At 40.8% G+C, this 23230-nt stretch overlaps 1 protein-coding gene across 1 annotated transcript; it reads left to right on the plus strand.

Moving 5' to 3' along the window:
- Positions 1 to 8413: 8413 nt before the first annotated feature.
- LOC147892154 (ACT domain-containing protein ACR4-like) lies at positions 8414 to 11566 on the plus strand. The gene is made up of 7 exons (XM_087387837.1): positions 8414 to 8626; positions 9035 to 9080; positions 9203 to 9317; positions 9412 to 9479; positions 9568 to 10146; positions 10287 to 10391; positions 10589 to 11566. Exons 1-7 carry the CDS (start codon positions 8562 to 8564, stop codon positions 10958 to 10960), a joined length of 1350 nt encoding a protein of 449 aa, XP_087243963.1. The 5' UTR covers positions 8414 to 8561; the 3' UTR covers positions 10961 to 11566.
- The last annotated feature ends 11664 nt before the right edge of the window (positions 11567 to 23230 follow it).

Here is a 23230-nt window from a genome sequence, read left to right on the forward strand (position 1 = left end):
TTTGAGATCTGCTCTATATCTTGCCTCTCCACAAGTAGGACACTCTCTTGCATCCTTATGTGGTCCACGAAACAGAACGCAATCGTTGACACATGCATGTATGCACTTGTTATCTAATCATCCAAGAGAGGTCACATGTTGCCTTGCCATATCCCTTGAGGTCGGTAATTTATTTTCCCTTGGAAGCATTTTACACAATAGCCTGCACGTGAAGACCATAAATGAGGAAAAGCATTTGAGTAATTGACCCACTAGCATAATTCACCATGTTTGCAAAATAGACTTTAAAGCTTACTTGAGTAATGCATTCAAACTTGCATTGCTTAGATGGTCTGCAAGTTTAGTAACTCAAGGCAGGCACGTCGAACAGAGAATGTGCACCCCTCAAACAGTGGAGTCGATGTTGCGGTAAAAAGATCCTCGGGGGGGTCACTCATCATATGTAACTCTATCACGTGAGTTCAACAGAAGGATATTTTTTATTTCTAAAATTTACAGAAATAAATATACATAAGGGACTATTTAAAATAGTCTTGGGAAAAATTTACAGATTTGTATAGAAAAGGGGTACATTTTATTAATGAAAAATTTACAGATAAGGGATTTTAGAAATAGGCCTTGAACGCACGTGGTATAGAGGGTTTATACATAGTGACCCCCTCGTCGTCTTGCTCCATGCTATCATCCCTCCCTTCGGATCATGACTCAAACACATGAACACCCATAAGTATCTCAATCAACCTTAACTCTTTAACACTTACCATATTTATGGTCGCATGCCATTCTCCATACTTTGAGACATGATTGAGTGTAATTCTGCGTGCTTGATACATGTTGCCTTGACATCAATCACACATACATTTGATCTTTTGCTCCAACCATATTTTGCGATGGTGGATATGGAGGGATTCATCCTCACTGGAGCTACTTATTGAAGATGAAGACATCCTACAAATAAACAACTCAAAAAATTTGCTCTTGCATGAGTTGTAAATGTTAAAAACTCTATGGCGCATCTAAAACATACTGTAGATGCGCTAATAGACGCACATTTAGACACGCTTTTAGATGCACATATAGACACGCTTTTATACACGCAAATTGCGAGTTGATTTTCGAACCTACTTTTAGCGCACTTGCTTTTCTTCACATACTTTTAATGTTGCGTGGCTTGCTTTGCTATTCACAGACACAGCTTCAGGCATCCACACTTATCTCTAAGCACCCACACTCATCTCCAAGCTTACACAATCATCCCCAAGCATACAAGAGAAGAGGGTGAATAAGGAAGAGAACAAAGAGAAGCAGAGAGTAAACAAAGAAGAGAAGAAAGAGAAGCAGCTTTGAAGAAGGACAAGAAGCTTTCATACCTCTATCCAAGGTAAGTCTCTTGACGGTTGATCTTCTTTGGAAGTTGCTCTCTTTGGATTCATCCTTTGTCGTATGCAGGGAACGAATGTTTTTGGTACTAGTGTTGTTTTTTTGTGTCAGGTGCATGTCCTTTTCAGGTTCTAAAAAAAGTGTCTGTTGGAGCATGTCTAACAGCGCATCTATATTTGGAAACAAATAGTCGCGCCTATAGATGTGTTGTTAAACACCGATATAGACGCGTGCCGACAGTCTTAGATTTCTTCATTTTCCTTCCCTTCCCCTTCTCCGTCCACTTCCAAGAAAAGGATTGCATATTGAATGATGGAAATAAGTGATTGCATGAATGAAGAAAAGTGATTCCCCTTCCTTCCCTTCCCCTTCCCCTTCTCTTTTCGTCTCTCTTTTTCTCTCTTATCTCCTCTCTTTCCTTCTCTTTTCGTCTCTTTTCTCATCTCTTTCCTTCTCTGTTTTTCTCTCTTTCCCTCCTCTCTTTTCTCCTCTCTTTCCTTCTCTCTTTTGCTCTCTTTTTCCTTCTCTCTTTTATCCTCTCTTTCCTTCTCTTTTCGTGGTAATTCTCCTCTCTTTTTCTCTCTTTTTTTCCTCTCTTTTCCTCTCCTTTCTCCTCTCTTTCTTTCTCTCTTTTTCTCTCTTTTATCCTCACCTTTTCTCTCTTTTTCCTTCTCTTTTCATGGTAATTTTCCTCTCTTCTCTCCTCTCTTTTTCTCTCTTTTTTTCTCCTCTCTTTTTTTCTCCTCTATTTTCCTCTCTTTTCTCCTCTCTTTCCTTCTCTCTTTTTCTCTCTTTTATCCCCACTTTTTCTCTCTTTTTTTCCTCTCCTTTCTCCTCTCTTTTATCCCACTTTTTCTCTCTTTTCTTCTCCTCTCTTTTCCTCTCTTTTCCTCTCTTTTTTTCCTCTCGTTTCTTCTCCTTTCTCCTCTCTTTCCTTCTCTCTTTTTCTCTCTTTTATCCTCACCTTTTCTCTCTTTTTCCTTCTCTCTTTTATCCTCTATTTTCCTCTCTTTTCTCCCCACTTTTTCTCTCTTTCTTTCTCCTCTCTTTTCCTCTCTTTTTCTCTCTCTTTTTTCTCTCTTTTCCTCTCCTTTCTGCTGTCTTTCCTTCGAGTCTCTTTTTCTCTCTTTTATCCTCACCTTTTCTCTCTTTTTCCTTCTCTCTTTTATCCTCTCTTTCCTTCTCTTTTTGTGGTAATTTTCCTCTCTTTTTCTCTCTTTTTTTCTCCTCTCTTTTTCTCTATTTTCCTCTCTTTTCTCCTCTCTTTCCTTCTCTCTTTTATCCCCACTTTTTCTCTCTTTTTTCTTCTTTTTTTCAGTTCATCAGTAATCTTCTTTTTTTCTTTCCTTTAGTTCATCCTGTGGCCAGGAAGCTCTTCAGCCTCACTTGATCTTCGGGAGACCATCTTTCGGGAGTTATATAACCTTTTGGGGCACCCTCCCAGTTTGGGGAGTTATACAGCTACATGATGGGTACTCTAAACAACCCTAGGAGTCGACACTAAAAACTCCAAACCACCCCAACCCCACACCAGCTGAGATTACCCCAGTGGAGTCGAGATAGCCCAGCCGGCTATAGACCTGAGCCCCTTCCCCCATGTTGTCAGGAGGCCCTTTTGCCTCGTAGAGCCATTGGTGTACTCCTGTGTAGTCGAGACTTGGTTCTCTAGCTATGAGTGGTTAGCGTAGTCTCATCCAGTCAAGAGTCACTTCTCTAGCTACGAGTGGCCAGCGTACTAGCTCGACACGACACAGTAGCAGGCATAGTAGCAGGGAGAGCGGTGGAGGATGCATGGCACATTGCTTTGGGAGGGGTAGTGGTGGGGACGAGGATGATTTAGATGATGCAGACATGCCAAAGGGTGATGGTACGATCTACAATGACATCACTCAAATAGGAGGCATCTTGATGGATGCACGGGGGAAGGACATCATGGCCTTCATGCACTCTGTAATTGCTAACAACTACAGAGATTGCTTTATTCACTACAAAGACCATCCAAAAAGGTTGGCCGATGAGAACCTCGCTGCTATTTGCTCTAGGTATCCCAATCCCCCCAATGTTCAAGTCATAGATAAATGGGCCAAGTCAAAGATTATTACGATACTTAGCAATAAAAGATCTTTGCTTAAGAGGCAGCCACTAGCGGAGATTACCAGGCTCGAGGGAGGTCAACCACCAAGGGGCCCGCCCCACACTGCTCACAAGCGTGAGTGGAAGAAAGCAATGAAGGCAGCGAGGGCAGATCCCAGTCTGTAGCACGTGGAGGCATGAAGGATCCAAATGGAGCAATATGGAAGCATTCATTTTAAAGCAGGGAGTGTTGAATCATCGGAGTCCCAATTTGTAAGTATAGATCTCAAATTATATTATTTATATAGTTTATTAGGAGGTTGTTTCTTTGTACCAGCCCCTCCACAAATTGTGTCATCTTGCAACTTGATATCGTGGGCAGGTACCCTACTCTTGTCAAGACAGCCTACCACCGCCACCATCGCAGAGGAGATACATGGAGGCACTTCTATGATGATGGGTTGATTACTGAGGAGCAGTATATCTAGGCTACTAGAGCGCCCCCCAGGTATTTGAAAGTAATTAAATAATGTTAATATTATAAGTAAAGATTTTATTTTTCATACATTGATACATGTTGTCCCTCTTTTACAGGGCCCTGTAGAAAAAGATGAGGAAGAAGGAGGCGCAAAAGGGGGCGAAGAAGGGAATGAGGACACGGAGAACTTAGATTAGTCATAGAAGTAGTGCTAGCTACTTTTTTTTGTACTTAAAGCCACTAGCTTGGCTTCGTGCCTCTCTTGTATATACACTCCTCTTATTTTTTGTACTTGAAGCCACAGGATGTGGCTTGGCTTCGTGCTATATGTACATACAAGCACTTTTTGAGCTATGAATTAATATACACTTTTTTTATTTTTTTGGCTTTCAATTTTCTTGTGCAATGTTCTATTAATTAATGCCTTGTGAACTAAACGTTTTGGAGTTGTAATGTTTTATTCGGAATTGTAATCATCGGCTATCGACATGCTTGCAAGAGTGCTAAATTAAATGCGGTTGGTTGTAAGAATTGAATTGCACAATGTGGAAATGGGATTCTTGTAACCACATATCTTGCATAACATACACAACATTCTGTTCAAGCACACAAAATTTTGCTTTTATTAACAAAAAATATTATGCAGAGCATCTATCAGAGCGTCTATAAATGCGTCTATATGCGCGTCTCTCTGTTTAAGAGGATGTCTATTTGCACATCTATAGATGCATCTATAAACGCGTCTATATAAGCTCTCTCTGTTTTTTTTTTAATTTCTAGTAGACCGCGTCTATTTGCGCGTCTATAGGTACATCTACAAGCACGTCTGTTTGTTATATAGACGCGCCTTTAGATGCGGGTTTGCAGATGCATAAATGAGTTTTTTTAAAGTTATGAAAACGCGTCTGTGTGCACATCTGTGGGTGCTTTGTCTTGTTGTGAGGGAGGAGAGTCCAAACAGTGGAGATGGAGGAGAGAGGGCATAGCTAAGGGAGCACACACAGATATTAACTGTATGTTCACTAGTATGAGTTCAAAATAATTTACTGCTTTTAGATGACTTATTATAATGTATATCAATTTTGGCTTTGTATCATCAAAGCAATCTAATTTTGACAATAATATTATTGAGCCATCTTGCTTCGCATGCTCTTACGGTAAGGGCTCTGTATTTGGCTTTTGTGGTGGCTGCTTATTGGTGGGTAGACATGAAATTTCTCCTTATCTAAGGAAAAAGTATGACCCTATATTAATCTTCTTGTGTCATGATCACAGGCATAATCACCCCATAATCACTATTATAATAACCATCTAACCCTAGCCGATTTGATAGCAACAAGAAGCAATGATAGTTTCATCATAATGCTCAAATATGACTTATTCGTAGAGTTTGACACGAAGGACCAAGGACTCATGCATTGTTGTCTTGGAATAGAATTGTGGAGAGATATCGGAGAGATGTAGATAGCATATTCAACACAATTATTTTTTATAGTGTACTGCAAACGTTTCATATGTAAGATTGGAAGAGTGCCACCACTCCAATGGCGCAAAATCTGAATCTGACAAAAGATGAAGAAAAGGCAATTGTGAAGGAGAAATCCTATAGACAACTCATCGGTTCTTTAATACATTCGACAACCAAGGCTAAATATTTGTTATGTTGTTTTCTTAGTGGCACAATTTCTGTCAAACACAAAGCAAGCACATTGGCAAAAGAGTCTTAACGTACATCCAAGGTACATGATAGTTTCAAATAGCATACAGATGTAGCCACATCAAGAATGTATTCTTTACATTAGATTTTAAGTATCCCATATCAACAAAATACTTGTCAATTTTGCTCTAACAACTTTTGGGTGCTTGCTTCAAGCCATATAACCTTTTTTTCAATTTGTATTCCATTTTCTACATATTCTTGCGGTTCATGCATGTAGACTTCTTCATTCAAGAATGCACTTAGGTCATCTAATTGACATATATACATTTGTTATTTGAGCCAGGGAGATAAAAAATCTAGTGGAATGAATCTTTTCTACTAGAGCGTAGGTTTCTTCATCATCTCATCCATAGTGTTATGCAAATCCTTTGGAAACAATATGGCTTGAATCTTTCAATAGTTGGCATATACTAGTAAAGCTTCACAAGAGTCAAGCATCGTTTGTATGGGGGGAACATGCATATTTTCTCATTTTTCATGATGCATGGTAGACAAGTGTGAAGAAATTATCCATTAGTATGCTTATATTAAATGGTGTTTAATGGCCATGAGACTTTGCACAGAGATTTGAAAGAATAAGGCCCACATACTTGTAAAGTTTCATAAGGACCAAAGAATGTGGTCGAACATGTATGATTTTCTCATTTTGACTGTGCACAATTTCGACCATGGTGGAATATGTACATTTTCTCATTTTTGACCATGCATGATGCACAATTGTCAAGAGATCAACATGCTTATATCATATGTATACATGTTCGACGTACACACATCTCATAGCATATCGGTCTAGTGGAGACATTATAGCATTGGATTGCTTTACCACCTTAACATGAAAGGAAAATTTATTGCAGACTTTGGACTGAAAGGCTCCTTCACATTTGCGACATTGTCAATAGGGTAATTGGAAACAAGGAATAGCCTTAGACATTGACTTTGATGAGAATCTTCTCTCTTGTAAGCAATTTAGTGTGTTTGTGAGGCTATATATTAGTATGAATCTAATTAATTTCATTTTTAAATCATACAATTGACATCTAAACCTTTTATTTAGGCATTCATAAATATCAATTGAAAGACTAAGATCTCATTCGTGCTTGGTTTTCATGATGGAGCCCCTAGGCCTGCACGTATTACATAGACTTTTGCGACTACATGAGATTGATTGATAATGGAGCCAAGAAGTTGTAAAGCTTTGATAAGGGGCTTGAATTGCAAGATAGGAACGTGATGAGTGAGTTTCTCCCACGATAACTCTTGTGTGGATGTGTACACATAAAAATTCAATCTTCTTTCTTCCATTGACTCTAGAGAATGACCCATGAATAACTATGAAAATGATATCTTCTTGTAGTTACTTTGTTGTCTTTTTTTAGGGGGGGTTTAGTTAATGATGGAAACGTTTGGTTGCATTGTCCATAGTCTTTGGAGCTTGATTGTAATCTAAGAGTGGAAGACTTTTGTAAAGGTAGAATGCATTCAAAGGTGGGGACAATGAAAAGGTGATTATAGTGAGGTGGGGAGAGAGAGAGAGAGAGAGAGAGAGAGAGAGAGAGAGAAGACACCACAAGAGGGTGGGCATAGATTGGCTTATGAAGTGGATGTGGGGTAGGTCGTAAAAGGGGGGTAAAATTATGGGTAATGGAAGGTTGGAGAGAGATGTTGTGAGCGAGGTTTATAAGAACATGTGGAAAATAAAGTCAAAAGGAGATTCGAGGAAGCGTTATGTGAGTGGGGAGAGAGAAGGAAGGGAAGGTTGAGGTAGGAGGCAATAAAAAGTGGGTTGGGAATGTGACATAAGAAAGTAGTGGGATGTTTTCACATTGGGAGGGAGGCGAGCATTGTGCCATTTTGGCCTTGTAGAATGTGCTCCTTTTACTGGTGAGTCATTTGTTTGCCTTGTAGAGTGTGATCCTTTTACCGATGAGTTGGTATTCTTTACCAACACGTTCACTTTACATGAGGGCTTGATTGGTGTGTGTATGTGTGGTGTGATCCACCTGGAAGGTTGTACGGGCATGTGAAAGCTACCAGAGTGTAAGAAACTGGGCATTAAAATGTTTGTTGGTGGGAAAAGAGTAGTTGTAGAGAATGAGGATGGGTAGGGGGGGGTTTCGTGGAAGGCGTGCAAAGGGGGGGGGGAGGGGGATGAGTGTGGCTTGGCTTGGAAGGAAGGAATGGGGGCCACGTGGAGGGAGGAGAAGGGGGGTGAGATGCCTATCTGAAAGGGCACGTCAAGAGGGCGGGGGGGGGGGGGGGGCATTTTTTGAAAATCAAGGCAAAAAGAAAAAGGGGAAAAAGGAAGAAAGCCAAAAAGAAGGAAATAAAAACTAGATAATAAAAGGGGGGTTCTTGGGGCGACGGATCGGGGCTTGGGAAGCCGGGGGGGGGGGCGGCGGGGGGGCGTGGGAACAGGGGCTAAGGGGGGGGGGAGCGGGCGGAGAAGACTGGCAGCTGGTCGGGAAGCGGGTCAAAGGCGGTGGGACAAGGGGCGTGGCGGGGGGGCCGACCGGCTCCCGCCGGTGGCGGGGGGCGGGAAAACCCGTTGATGGCGGTAGTTGGGGAGGGGGGATTGTCGGGAGCAGGGGCGACAAGCAAACTTTAGAGAGCAGGGGGGAGCGCCGCCCGCTTCGCAGGCGGCGCGCAACCAACCAAAGGGCGGCGGAACTTCCAAAAAGTTCCAACTAACATTTTTTTTTTTTTTAATAACTCACATATAACTCTGTCCGAGTCTTCTCTATTCTATCTAAACACACTCTCAATTCACCTTCTTCTTCTTCTCTCCAAGAACTCTCCTCCTCCTCCTCCTCCTCCTCCTCCTGCTCCTCCTCCTCCTCTTTCCTCCTCGCCTTCCTCCCCAGATCTCCCCTCGCCCTCGCTCTCCCCCTCCCTCTTGATCCCCCTTCCATCATGGACTCTTCCCGGCCCGAATTCGATGAGTACCAGAAATTCATCTGGCGCATGAACCCCCCCCGGTGCGTTCCCTCCCCCTTCTCTCCCCTCCCCACTCCAGTGATTGGGTCTCATCAGGGCGCTTTGCGATCTAGTCGCAGCGAGAAACGGGTCGACGATCGCAGCTGAGTGTTTATTCCGCGGGAAATTCGGACCGCAGCGACGCGCGGATGCTTCGCGCAGCGTCGACGGATCGTCCGGGACGTCGGAACTGGGAGGATAGGGGGCTGGGTTTGGGGAGCGTGGGTTTGGGAGTAGATGGAGAATAGTCATACGCGAGTAGAATGTTGGGGAGAGCGACGAGTTCTGATGTTGGCGAGAGATGAGTGATTGAAGGCTGATGTGTGGAAATGGAAGAGGAGCTGGAAGCGTAGTTGAGCTTCCCCCTCGCATTCTGCTCAATTCTAACTACCATTTCTGTTTTTCTTCAGAGTCGTTGTGGACAACACCGCTTGCGAGAAGGCCACCCTTTTCAAGGTCAGCTACAGCTTCCAGATCTCTTGCAGCAGAGCTTGCGTGCCTCTTGCTTGTCGAGTTCTCACCGTTGCGCTTGCAGATTCAAGGGGGATCTCACCAACGTAGATTTCTCATTTTTGCAGGTCGACAGCTCCAATAGGCACGGTATTCTGCTCGAAGTTGTTCAAATCCTCACAGATCTTGACCTCAGGATCAATAAGGCCTACATCTCCTCTGACGGTGGATGGTTCATGGATGGTGCGTGCTCGCTAAGCAAAGTATTTTGTCCGTTATCTCAAAATTTCAACGAACGCGGTTTTGCTGAACTTAGGTCCAATGTTTGTGTTTCCAGTGTTCCATGTGACCGACTCCTCCGGGAACAAAGTGACAAACGCAGATACCATCAGCTACATCGAGAAGGTTTGTGCTGTGCGATCTTATTCCGTTGATTCCTCCATTTTTGACCACAGGATCCTAAATGACATGAACTGCCTTGCTATTCCTTCAGACTATCGGTGTTAGTCGCGAGTATCCGAGGAGAGTTGGAGTGCAATCGGCTGCCGAACATACGTGCATCGAGCTTACGGGCACCGACAGACCAGGCCTGATGTCCGAGATTACTGCCCTCTTAGCTGAAATGCGATGCAACGTTGTAGCCGCTGAGCTATGGACGCACAATATGAGAGTCGCCAGCCTGCTCTACGTAACCGATGAAGCAACCGGTGGTCCGATACAGGAACAGGAGAAGCTAGACAGGATCAAAGACTCTCTATGTAACGTGCTGAAGGGCGACAAGGATACCAAAGGCGCAAGAACTGACTTTGCCACCAGCGTAACACATACGGAACGGCGATTGCACCAGATGATGTTTGCGGATCGGGACTATGAAAGAGAAAATGATGACAGCCTGTGGGATATGGATGGCAAGATAACGGTGGACAATTGTGATGAGAAAGGCTACTCAGTGGTGAATATTGAGTGCAGGAACCGTCCGAAGCTACTCTTTGACACGGTGTGTACACTGACGGACATGCAGTATGTTGTCTTTCATGCCACCATTGATTCGGACGGCCAGAGGGCGTATCAGGTAATGCTTCTGGTCTTCTATCTTGCAGTCGCTGTGAGTTTTACGAATGGATCTGAGGCTTTTACTATGAGCTTCGTCCCAATTGTCTGAGACATCGTTCTAGTTCATATTTGCTGATTGATGATTTGCTTAATTTGCAGGAGTATTACATCCGCCACATTGATGGTTGTACTCTCAATTCGGAGGCCGAGAGGAGAAGGGTCATCCAGTGTCTAAGAGCTGCCATCGAGCGACGAGTTTCCGAGGTAAGACCTCGTCCTAGCTTCGTCAAATGCAACCGTAATCTGGCCATTATTTCTGTGATTTGGGCGTTCATTCCAACTCGTAATTTGTGAGTTGGGCGTGTTTTCCAAATTGTGTCTACGATGTGGGCGTTCATTCCAACATGTGATCTGGTCTTGGTGTCTCCTAAAATTTGCATCTGTGATGTGGGTTGATGCAGGGCTTGAGACTTGAGTTGTGCACGAGCGATAGAGTCGGGCTCTTATCAGATGTCACCCGGATATTCCGAGAACACGGGCTATCTGTAACGAGAGCGGATGTGTCCACGCGGGGCAGCCAAGCCACAAATGTTTTCTATGTTACCGATGCAGCAGGCAACCGTGTGGATTTGAAAGTTATTGAGGCCGTCCGAAGAGAAATGGGACAAACTGTGCTGCAGGTGACCGAAGTGCCCTTATACTCTTCAGCTGTAGCATCATCATCTCCTCCCAGGGATGCCTCACCCGCAAGGTCAAAATTTTCCCTGGGAAACTTGTTTGGAAGGCCATCCCAAGTCCTTTACAATCTGGGTTTGATTAAATCTTATTCATAGTCCTCCATGATCCGTCCATGAATTGGAAATACCCCTCTCTCCTTTGCTAATTTTGCTCAGAATGAATGACCCCTTTACTGATGAGGCTTAAACAGCAACACCCAGAAGCCTCTGCCTTGCCTTCCCAAATGTAAATAATTACTTACCCATATTACAGATATCAGCCAATCCCCTTTTACCCATCTGGGTATTGTGCCTCCAGCCCCAAACATGTTTCTCATCCTCCACACAATTGCAAGGGGGCTTCAAAATAGTCTTTAAAAAAAGAAAAAAAAGAACAATTTCAGTACACAAAGGTAGCCCAATGCATGGGACAACTCTCCCTCCTGTAATTATTGCCCTTGTACCATAAAATTGCTTGCCCTGGTTGATGAAGCCTTGTACAGACAGAGGTCTACGGGTTTTTTGCCATCAAGATGATGCCCTTATTTGATAGTCACATTCTTATACGAGCTTATCCCTTCAGGGTTGTGAGCCCTCCTTGTATATACCTTTCCATAAATGAACTTTGTTATGTGAACTGACTGACCACAGTTTTGGAGAGCAGAGAGCTTGCAATGAAAGAATTTGCTCAAAACTTTGTCTGTAGAGGAGATAGCTTGCAATGAAACAATTTGGTTTGCTGGCATTCAAACCTTTCATGGGTTGATGACTTAGCCTGCTGAGATAAGAATTGAAGAGCATAGAAGTTTAGTTCAAGGAAAATATCAGTATTGCATTATTAGAGGAAAATATGGAAACTTATGAGCACTTTGGTAAATGAAACGTGCCCTTAAGACTTTATTTTATTTGTTTGTTTAATTTTTTGATGCCTTACTTCCGTTGAAAATCTTAGCATTCAATGAATGTTGTGGACTGCGATGGAGCAGCAATTGAAGTACTCTTATAATGATTCGTAAAGTACTACTATCAAACATATACTCATGATCGAGTATTTTGATTGGATCTTAAGCAAACTTTTGAGGGCTTGTGTCTTTCCTTTGGATATGCTACTTTGGCTAGTTGTAGACTATGTTCTTTACTATAAATACCTTAATAATAATGACCCTACTAGTGAACATATTAAATATGTTCTTAACTCATAATGATTGGACCTTATGAAAAGCCCTTCAAAGGTTTCTCTCTTTGTGTTTACGTAATTCACTTTAATTGTTTCAAATTTTTGATAAAAAATAAATGTCGACCTATTGCACATTTAGAGGACAAGCAATGTATTATTGTTGCCAATTGGTGTGTCAACTATGATAGTATAAAGATTTTTGGTGCATGATAATATGATTGGCTTACTAAACTAATGTTTAGTTAATCTAGGAGGATGTGACTACATATTGTCTTAGGAACCAAGTCATAAAATGAAGTATCAGAGTAACATGACTAAATATGGAACATATTGATATCTAAAAAGGATTATATGAATGTATATGTGAAATGGAAAATAACAAACTAAAGCTAAAATTGCCTCATGATGGACTTTGGGCTTTGGTATGTTTCAAAAGTTTGGAACTATAATTCCTAATAGCTCAATACGTAAAAGATCTTTTGTCCATGAGTGTGTGACTATGACAGTTTCTTAAAAAGTATAAGTGAAGTCTTCTCAACATCTATATGCCAAATCTTTGGCTACACCAATTTGACGGTTTCTTAGAAAGTATAAGCCAAGTCTTCTCAACATCTATATGCCAAATCTTTGGCTTGTGCAACCCAAAAGGCAATATACATAGATGAGCATTAAAAGCCAATATACATAGATGAGCATTACATTTCCTTAGGTAAATCTAGTTAAGAATGTTGACATTCATGTGAGCACATAGACTCATTAGTTGAGATACTAAAGGTAATTTGAAGTGCCATACTTGAGTTGAAGCTAATCCCAAAGTGGCATAAAGGGATAGATGTTTGTCTTTTTGGTTTGCATGGGTACATTTAAACACAATTGAATGTGCCTGATAAATTCGGTACAACTCTCCCCATATGGAAAAGCAAGTTGCGTTCTAGCTATCACAAAACTTGATCTTCAGATTTCTTCGGTCTTCATGATGTTATTGCAAATTAAATGCTACTGCTCACTACATTTAGAGTTTGTGGTCCTTCTAAAATTTCAAATGATCTTTCTCAAGAGGTCCTTTTTGCTTCTAATGCTAACTTGAAATTAAAAATGCAAGGATGATGTGATTATTCAAAAAACCATGTTTTTGAAGAAAAAATTAAAAAAAGTTTTACCTTCTATCTGGTGGAGTGCTTGTGGAATGGTGAAATTGTTTGGGAATGTGTAATGCAATAATGGTATGCTGACCCTTTGTTGACCTTAAAAAGAAGCATGTTGACCCTTTAATCTACCTTGCTTCCCTAATCAAAAGTGGGCTATAAATAATAAATCTTGCTTACTATGCACGCTAATATTCACATTTTCATTTAATACTGAATTATTATTCATCTTTGCTATTATGTATGGAAGTCAAAATGCATTATCGATAGATGGACAATTAGATGGACATGAGCTTTCCTCTTTTGATCCAATGATAAAGGAAGCAGTAACTTCACCAAGCACTTGGGATCATGCAGCTATAACATGATGTTCTTGTTGACCAACGTGAATGATTGTCTTATGCAAATTAATTAATAAACCATATAATGCATGATACTTATTGAGAACACCTATCAATAGTTATTGATTTAACAGCTTGTTTTACAATTTTACTTTCAATTGTGATAGAATAAGTTAACGGCAGTAGCGTTGTCTATTGTAATAGAATAAGTTAATGGTAGTAGTGTCTTGCAATTCTTGATCTGCCAAAATTTTTAAAACTTTTAAAATCTAATTACTTATGAAAGAAGCATGATGGGAGATATTTCATTTTCTATGTTAATCTAACCTTTCTTATGCAAGATTATTGAGGTTTCATATTCGGTCTCATGATCATTTCGCTTTAGATGTTGGAAAGGGTGTTAATATAATATATTTGTTTTCCAAATTCAATGCAAGGCTACATATAAACTGGATGTAACATATACGTATAATGGGAAAGGAAAGGTTGTCAGTAAAGTAATAGACCTAAGTACCATGTTGTTATTACAAGAGATATTATTATTTTATTAGAAATGCTATTGTTTTAAATTGACTCCCATAGGTCTATATAAAAACTTGATGTCTAAATACAAGATCAAGGACTAAACCCAAGGTCCTTTCCTATTGCATGTTTAGAATATAATTCATTTTTCAAACCTCATGACAAATAATTCAATTAAACAGAGCACACACCTTTTTCTTTAGAATTTTGGCGCACATCTCAGCTTTCAAAATTTACACCCTTACCAATCACAGCTTTAAAATAAAGGGAAACATTTTGCAATATAGGGACACACCTTTTAATTCAAAAATGTGGAGCATAATTCAATGTACAAACTTTACATCCTTACCAATCACACCTTCAAATTAAGGGAAACATTATGTACATAGTACATAGTTAGAACTTATTGTTAAAACTTTCTTTTCATGATTGCAAAAGTAAATTGGGCTTTAAATGTGTGCATGTTGACAATCCATGTAACTACTCAAGCTTATCAATATAATAATGTTCCAAAAATTTCTTAGAGTTAGGAAAGAGCATGCATATGTGGCAATGGTGCTTAAAATTAAAATTGTGGCATACAAGTTTCCATTGGTATTTCAAATTTGAATTAATTTCAGTAATCTTGCTTTAGAAGGCATACATAGCATTCCTTGGAGTAGCCCATCCAATCCTCATATGTGGATTTATGATTTTACAGTACACTCTTTGAGACAACTTTGCATATGGAGACACATGTCCATTGAGAATTTGTACGTCTTTGCATGAACTATGTTTATAATATAATTTTCTTGGTTTTTTACAACGCTTATCCTATCTGAACTTAAAGTATTTTACAACTTTAGTATAAAGTGCTAGAGAAAATTTAAAGCTCCAAGTCCCACACGATTTTATTTTTATGTGCCTTTTCATTGACCATGATTAGGATGGCTCTTTTTCTCATGTAAGTTTGCCTAAAAAAGAAATTGAATATTTATAAATGTTGTAATGCCTTACATTCCTTTACTATGCTAAACATACATAAAGAAAAGGCAAAAAACATGTATAAATGCTGAATTGAAACTATGCTTATCCTTGGGTAAAGCCATTTTAAATTTAGCTTTTTGTAACTAATATCAAAATGACATTGATATCATTTTTTCCTTATGTTTTGGGAGGCTTTCAAGTTGTTTGTATGGATTGTAGGTGTATATCTTTGTCTAGATAGTCACTTAGTTTATGAAATGGCATACCATTTTTCTAGTATTAATTCACTTTTCTCCATTGTTAACAAAAACGAGGGGTTTTAAGTTAATCATAGATTAAGGAAGAATATGGATTTAAATGGAGATGCCTTCTCTTCTATACCTAGGCTATTAGCACTTATATTGGAGTATCCTAATCAAAAGGACTAAGTTACATGACCAAATTAAGGATCGTGACTTTTACAATTAAATTGCCCTAGTTTTTACTAATTAATTTAGTATTTCCTTTCTTAACATGTCTCCTACGACTGGCCTTATATAAATGCTAGCTAAAGTAGCATTTGATTTTTCCAAATAGTGGACTTCAAGTAAGTCCCTTTAGTTTCAAAGATAGACTCCTATTGAGTCTTTGTTCAGATAAGTGATTAAACTACTCAGTGCAAACTCATTGATGAAGGGTACAATCTAAAAGTATTAGCATATTTGGTATGTTTGAAAAGGACATCGTGTACACTTCATAACTCTGAATAGCTTATGATTGAAATAAGGAGAATTCTTTTCCAGCAAAAGTTTAATATGTGTATGCTACTTATATCTATTGCTAAATATTATTGGTCGACATGAAAGTTGTACCTTAATTATGGATGGATGGGCCAAACAATGAACATTCAGGATATGCTAAGGATATGATTTAAGATTCCAAAGAGATTTGCTTTTGAAACAAGTTTTGTAAATAAGACACATGGGAGAAATAGAAGTCCTTGATAGCTCTTTTTTCTTATGTTTATTTTTAATTTATATTCTTTGTCTTCAAAGAAGTAGGAATCCTTGCCCCTTAGTCAATTAACTCCCTTATGTGTGAGTCTTGCTACTTAAGAACAAGAGAGTCCTTCCTAGTAGAGGGTTACTTGACATTGCCTCTCCTCTTATTATTTAATATTCAACACTATGCTTGTTGCTTGACGTGTGCTCATTGCTCGCCAATGCTGAAAAAAAGTATGCTTAAAGGGAGGGTCGAGTTACCACTTGTAAGAGTAGTGGAGATGTTCATCTCAATGCTAGCTTGGACCTCATGGCTATAGATTTCATTTGGTATAATGCTCTACCACATGTCAAAGATCAACTAGCTTCGAGTCCCTCCTTAGGTCAAGTTCGGCCATTTGTGAGCCCAAATGACAACGTTATCAACTGCCGACCCTTGTCAAGGCAAGTAATGCTAAAAAGAGGGGATCTTTAGAGGCTTATCTGAATAAGTCTCCATGATGTTGAGAAATTCACATTAGTAATAGTGGCGACTCTCTCTGCGGAAAATTAACATAAGCCTATCTCATGAATTAAAGCACTCCTTTCTCGAAGCTTCCAATCGCTTCCATCTCTGCTATGTATCTGAATGAGCGCTGCTTTCCATCTTAATCTCTGCTTTCTGTCTCGAACTCCTTGCTCCTACCAAAGATTCTCTCCTCCCTCGTCCTTCTCTCTAGAATGGCATGATTCAAAGGCGATTTTGAGAGGGGAGGGGAGGGGTGGCACAGAGGGAAGAAAGCTGAGGAGATGGCTAGGCACGTGGGAGAAGAGGGGGGAAGATGGCAAAAGAGAGGGAACATAGGGAAGAGAGAAGGCTGAGCGAGGGTTGAGGGAAGGGAGAGAGAGATGCAAGGGGGGGGGCGGGGAGAAAGCGAGCAGAGGGGGAGGGAGAATTAGCTTACGACAACCTCCTCTATTCTCTGTAAGCTAGGTGCCCTCGTCCTCAGTATCTCTTGCTTGCAAAAGACATTATAAGAATTCTTTTTGATTGATTCCAGTTCATTATCTCTCGTCCTCAGAATCTCTCGCTAGCAATTCTTTTTGATTGATTCCGGTTCAAAATGGTTCAAAATGATGTGTCGTTTGATAGTTTCAGTTTTTTGAATCCGAATATGAATTGTAATTCAAGGCCAAGGTTTTTTTTTGAACCATTTTACTCTTGTTGTGATATGGGACTATTATTCCTTTAACACTCAATTATTCACTCTTTCTTTAGAAAAACAAATATAACTCTCTTCAAAAGAGTGATTAAAAAAGAGCGAAGTAAATCAGAACCGACCTTGGTCCGTGAGGCACTTGAACGAAGTACTTCGGATGCATCTATAACAATTTGTCACGCAGTACTCGTAGCTTTCAAGGGACGCAATGATCCTGAAGATCATGAACCCGTCTTATTATTTGCAGCTTTAATCTGCTGGAAGATTTCGTCAATCAAGAATTGGAGGAAACTCGTAATGAACTGTAATGTCGGAAGTCCGGGCCGTAAAATTTTGGCGCTGCACACTTTGAACTCTCCCAGCAGATCTCGAAGATTGTACTCGCAAGTTTGTTATATATAAAGGGATCAAGGGTCCAGCGGTTACAATTTCAGCTTCAAATTTTGAGACCTCAAGCTGGTCCATGTGAATCCATGGTGGGCACAAGCTGTAGCTTAGATTAAATATGAATTAAAGTTTGAATTTTGCAGTCAGATTTGGGCAATCGTGTAATTGGAGGTTGGATTCGGAGGCAAGCAGCTCGCGGTGGCGCATAGTTTAAGGCTGGTAACAGGGGGCGTTGATGGATCGTGGAAGGTCCGGAGATCTGAATTCGGGGGGAGTACGAAACGCGTTCCCGTAAATGAAGAAACAATAAAAAAGCTACAAAAACGAGAGAGATTTGGTGGGGGAGCATCAATGGCGGGAGGCGCGGAGGAGAGCTGTGAAGCAGAAGGGATCAGGGTACTACCGGATAATAACGCCCAGCAAAGGCAATGTTTGGGCAGATGGCGGTGGGCATGTGGGATAGTGCATCGTGAATGGCGATGGGGGAAGCATAAAGGCTCACGATGTTGGCTAGTAGATGGGAAGTGGACGGATGGATTTGATGCAACATTTGAGCCAAGAGAGAGACAGATCTACGAGCTGGCTGCAAGAAGGAAGGCCACAATCGATGTAGTTGGAGGGTGATGGCGTGTGATCTGCTGTTCTATGTAGTTGCGAAGCTTATATGATATACAACTAAACAGCTATACGAAGGTGTTAAGTGGGAATCTGTGGGATCCCCGAGAGGTATCACATGTGGTCGGGCCTCGACAGTTGGAGCTGCCCAAACTAAAGACGACGACCTTAAGCTTAGTTTAATTGCCAGCGCGTCGGTGGCTCGGTGCTCGCTTTTGGGTTTGATTCAAAAAGATTATACGATCGTTGGGAGTTTGTGCGTGGGATTGCGTCGTTGATTTGTTTTCTTTTGGTTTGGAAATGGTCTGTGTGGTTCGATTGTTTGGAGTTTCCGTTTGAATTGTTGACCGTGTGTTCGGTGGCTGGTGTGCTCGAATGCTTGGCTGGCTGGCTGGCTGGTCTTATAGTTCGATGGCTATGGCGTACTTCCCACATGGGAGCGTTGAACGAATATGTACTGCCCATGATCACCACCGCCCGGCCACGTTCGGCCTTTCGCTTCAACTGTTTATGAACTGTGTAGGAACTATGAAGTTTGAAGTTTGAACTACTCTGCTCTCTGTTTGGGACGTGTTGAAATTTAGGAAATTTCTTTCCCTTCTCCATCTTCTCGATTAAGTATCAACTATGAGATATCAACTACTCTTTATATGTAGCTCTCTGCAACTACCTCTAGTGCTTTTCCAGTCTTTTGTAACTGTAAATCGCCTCGCGCACATTCCGATTTCCTTTTCCTTTCCTTTCTTTATATCACAACATGAAAAAGTAGCTCATTCCACTTTTCACGCCCCTGCCCCAGTCGCAGCGCTGCTCTAGAATGATAGAATCGCCTTCTCCTCCCCCCCCTCCCCGTTTCCCTGGAACATTCAACCAGCAGATGGGCGCAGTGTGTGTAGGGCACTCTGAACTACTACCCTTCTCGTACCCCAATCGCCGGCGCTTGCCTCGCGCTCAGATTCCTACTTCCAACTTCCAAGCTGCACTCGCGAACCGGGCACGCCACTTCTGTCTGCACTCGCAGACACACACAGACATACACACACACAATGCGTTCACAGCAGATGTCCGGCTCTTCGCTGCCTAGTCCCCTCCTTGCATTGCTGTCTCTGACTCCTTGGAAAATGCAACGCGCACATGGGCCAGCACACCTTCATCCATCGCGTTTCCCTCGATCCGAGCGATCGCGGGAATGCAATGTTGAAACTTGAAAGCCACAGCGGCCTTGAGCGTTCTCCACCCTCCATTTCTCCTTTCCCGCCATCTTGGAAACATCAAAATCCACGACTGCTTTAGTAAAAGTTTTCTTTTTGCTCTCTTTGCATATCCCCCCTCCTGGGAAAAATTTCAAAACACCGCCTACAAAGCCTGGTGTTTCATTTAGAACCATAGGATTTAATTGATTCACAAAAGTGAAAAAGAAGCTCCATAATAGTTCTCGGAATTCAATGAAATTGCTCACGAAGCTCAATCTTTGACCGAAGCAAAAGAAATTGGATAAGTAATTCTCTTGAACTTCCATGACATTCATATACATATTTAGAAATTACATGTAGTAGTCAAGAAATTCCTCTATTACATTAGTCTCTTGCGAAAATATAAATATCGACGTTATGTTTCCTTTACCTTGCCCTACCTAGTAGCCCCCCTACTCATTTTGAATATGACATCGGTTACTTTCTTATCACATCCCATTTCACACTTGGGTTTAAAGTTTCTCACCTACCATGTGTTTACACTAGCTCAAATCCTACCAAGTCAAATGATGATAATAAATACATGTAGAAAGTCAAATGACAAGTCTAACTAAATGTAAACACGTGGGTAGGACATAAGTCGACTTCATGGATTTATTTATGCTTTCAATAATGTAACCCCAAGATCTTTCACTTGGCCCTCCAAACTTTATGGGATGTAGTTTGCCACATCGATATACATAAGTTCGTACCTCATAGGTCACATTGCAAATAAATATACATCACCTTACCAAGGTTGATTCTTTCTTCATTTATTGCGGGGCTCCACATTTTTATGAAAAGGAAAATCTTGCAAACAAAATAATTATTTGCCTATGAGAACTTAAAAGACAAGACTTTATGATAGTCTATAGTATTTCATAAAGAAGAAAACAAAAGTAGAATCTAAAAATAAATATAAAGGAAAAAAAGAATATACATACATACATACATATAGATCTATGCATGTATGTAATGTAAATAAAGATGCATTTATCGAATGTAGACATTTTAGGAATAGGTAAGTTAGTAACCAATTAACCCGATACAAGGTCCTCATGCATGAGTACATGTGTCGCCCTTTTAAGCTTAATCATTCTAGTCTAAACATTGATGCTCTAAGGGACCCACGTCACTCCTTTGCACCATTATGACTTACATGGCACTATTTAACTAGCCTTCCTTATAATGTTGATTCCACTGCAATAAATCATTATTATGAATAAGAGACTCTCTCTATAGGGTCCATATTTCCCCCATATTTCACATCAAGCAAGGGCATAGTAATAAAATGAGTAAAGGCATCTAAGTACTCCAATTTTAGTTTTGGTGTCACTATATATTGTCTTGGGTCAAACCCAGATTGGGTGTGCCATTTTTGGTGAGGATTAGCAAATACAAATGCATATGGGTAAATTGCTTAAGGTATAACTTATGTGTTGTTCAATTGACTTCAAGAGACTTGATGTATGAAATAACCCAAAAATTCCAAACCTTTAAATGGGACAAGGCATCACACAATTTCTTCCTTAAACAAGATCATAAGACCACTATAAATGCTATTTTGCATGTGAAGCAAGGCATCTTGGATTGTGTAGGACCTTGGTGCTTATTTCAAAATGTCAAAATCATTTTGATGGAAATTTGGATACTTGACCATTAACTTTTTAAAAAAAATACAAGTTTTTCTAGCATTATTGTAAAAAATGTAACATCGAAAAACATTTGGTATTGTCATAAAATGGAATATTAAGAATTTCCATAACTCTAGGAATTATAGGATGCTTTTACTTGACAAAGTATGAGGGAGGAAAGGAGACAATGGAGATGGAGGAGAGAGGGCACAACCAGTAGCACACACAGAAGTGCCTAATTGTATACAATATTACTTGAAAGGAATGAATATATACAACTTTTCCCATCCTTTAGCTAAACCACTTTGCAGCTGGTATTGTAGTCTTTAAGACAAATGCCACAATAGTTAAATGTTTACTTAAGTTTTCTATGGTATGCTTGTTGACAGATTTTCAAAATGGTTTGCTAATGCAGATCCTTTTACAAATGTTAATGCTTAGGTCTTTCTTATACAATGTAAGCCCATGCATCCAAGGTGTCAATCAATGGCTTCAGGAGTTGTAGCAATGTGAATCCTCAAGAGAAGAAAGGGGAGAAGGAGGAGGGAAAGAGGGAGGGAAGAGAGGGTAAGGAGAGAGAGAAGGGGAGGGGATGCATAAAGCAAGAAGGAGGAAGGTGGTGAGAGGCATTCACAAAGGGAAGAACAAGAGAAACATAGACAACATGTCTTAGAAAGAAGGAGATCTTCTATTCCTCAAACTTGCATCCATACAACTGAAGACCAAAAGTCAAACTTTCTAGTTTTTATACATAGCACCTTTTGAAGAGAGGGCCAACCCTACTCCTCCTCACCACTCTCCCTATTTCACATGTTAGCTATGCTCTAAGGAGGAATTCCATTTTCATCCTAGCTTTCCTCCGCTCTATCTCCTGGGGTTAACATGCCCCCCTTCTTGAAGTTGATCCATCCTTGGATCAAGCGGTGCAAAGTAGGCTAGTTCTCAGCATAGATTGGACAAGGGAGTGGCAGAAAAAAAGTCTTTGCAAAATTCTAGAGAAGGAAAAACGAGCTCCCAGAAATGCGTGTCGTGCATATCCTCAAAGGTTCCAATACTAGTACATGAGTGTGACTTGCTTGAAACCAGGCCCTTCATCCAAGTTGAAGGCAAGCTTGTGGTGGATATTAAGCTTTCATTCTTCGAGTGTTGGCCACTGTTCAGGAATGTCCCCCAACAAAATGACTAAAAGGTGGGAAAAATGGAGCGAGGAGACCATCGTTGGTTTAGGGACTTCAGCATACTTATTGATATAATCCTGCATCTGGGTTGTAACGCCATAGGTAGTGGCATCTGTATGAGGCACGGTGTGGAGATCTAGCTCTATGTAGCATCCCCGATCCTCATGCTTGTTGGTGGCCTGCCGCTTTTGGAATGTGCACTCTATAAAGGCCGTTAGGGCTCAGACCTCGATAAAGGCCATTAGGGCTCAGGACCTCGATAATGTCCACCACTTTGAGATCAAAAGTTTGCATTTTTGCCTTCCACAGGCTTAGGTTTGTCAAGTACTTGAATGAATTGCACTTGTGGAGGACACAGTACCACTTTGGATCATCTGCTAGAATGTCTTCCGTTTGATCCTCTCCATCCGTTGGGAAGTGGTTTGACTCTGTGGAAGGCTATTGTTGGGGGGGGGGATCCTCTGGAGGTATGAAGATGGGCCGTAAAATGTTTTAGAATTAATCAGGAGTGAGATCGTTTAAGGACCTTTTCCATTTCCTATAGATACATTCGCTGACCCCAGGTGTGGTGGTGGAGGTCTGTGACATGGAAGGCTGTGATGTAGAAGGGGAGGAGGAAGTGGGATTAGGGGAATTAAGATAAGTATTTAGTGGTGAGGTAGCAAGGCGGTTGGAATTAGTGGGCGGTTGGGAAAGTTGAGATGTATTGGGGTGGGTGGTGGAGTTATAGACAATGATAGCAAGATAAGTTTCTTCTTCTAAGAGATTGTGCATGCTCGAGCTCAAAATGGCTAAAGCCTTCATCGGGCATGCACTGCATGGCCTCTAGGAATTTGATATAAAGATGTATGATACTGGATGGATGGCATTGTCTAACCTAGTAGGCAAAAGGATAATTATATGCTCATTGGGCATCTTCCCAATCATGCTCGCGCAACCATCTATTGCTGTCAGCCGCAAAATGTGGAGTGCATGCCCATGTAGGGAGGTCGCTTGGCTTAATGGTTCTAG

Source organism: Dipteris shenzhenensis, chromosome 17 (assembly GCF_047967505.1).
Source record: "Dipteris shenzhenensis isolate YYH24624 ecotype China chromosome 17, Dip_SZ_1.0, whole genome shotgun sequence".
NCBI lineage: Eukaryota > Viridiplantae > Streptophyta > Polypodiopsida > Gleicheniales > Dipteridaceae > Dipteris > Dipteris shenzhenensis.

Excerpts from the sequence above, each read along its gene's own strand:
- LOC147892154 (XM_087387837.1), top strand. The coding sequence starts at position 8,562 with ATGGACTCTTCCCGGCCCGAATTCGATGAGTACCAGAAATTCATCTGG. Across the intron at positions 8,627-9,034 it reads TGGCGCATGAACCCCCCCCG|AGTCGTTGTGGACAACACCG; the intron begins GTGCGTTCCCTC and ends GTTTTTCTTCAG. Across the intron at positions 9,480-9,567 it reads CCATCAGCTACATCGAGAAG|ACTATCGGTGTTAGTCGCGA; the intron begins GTTTGTGCTGTG and ends CTATTCCTTCAG.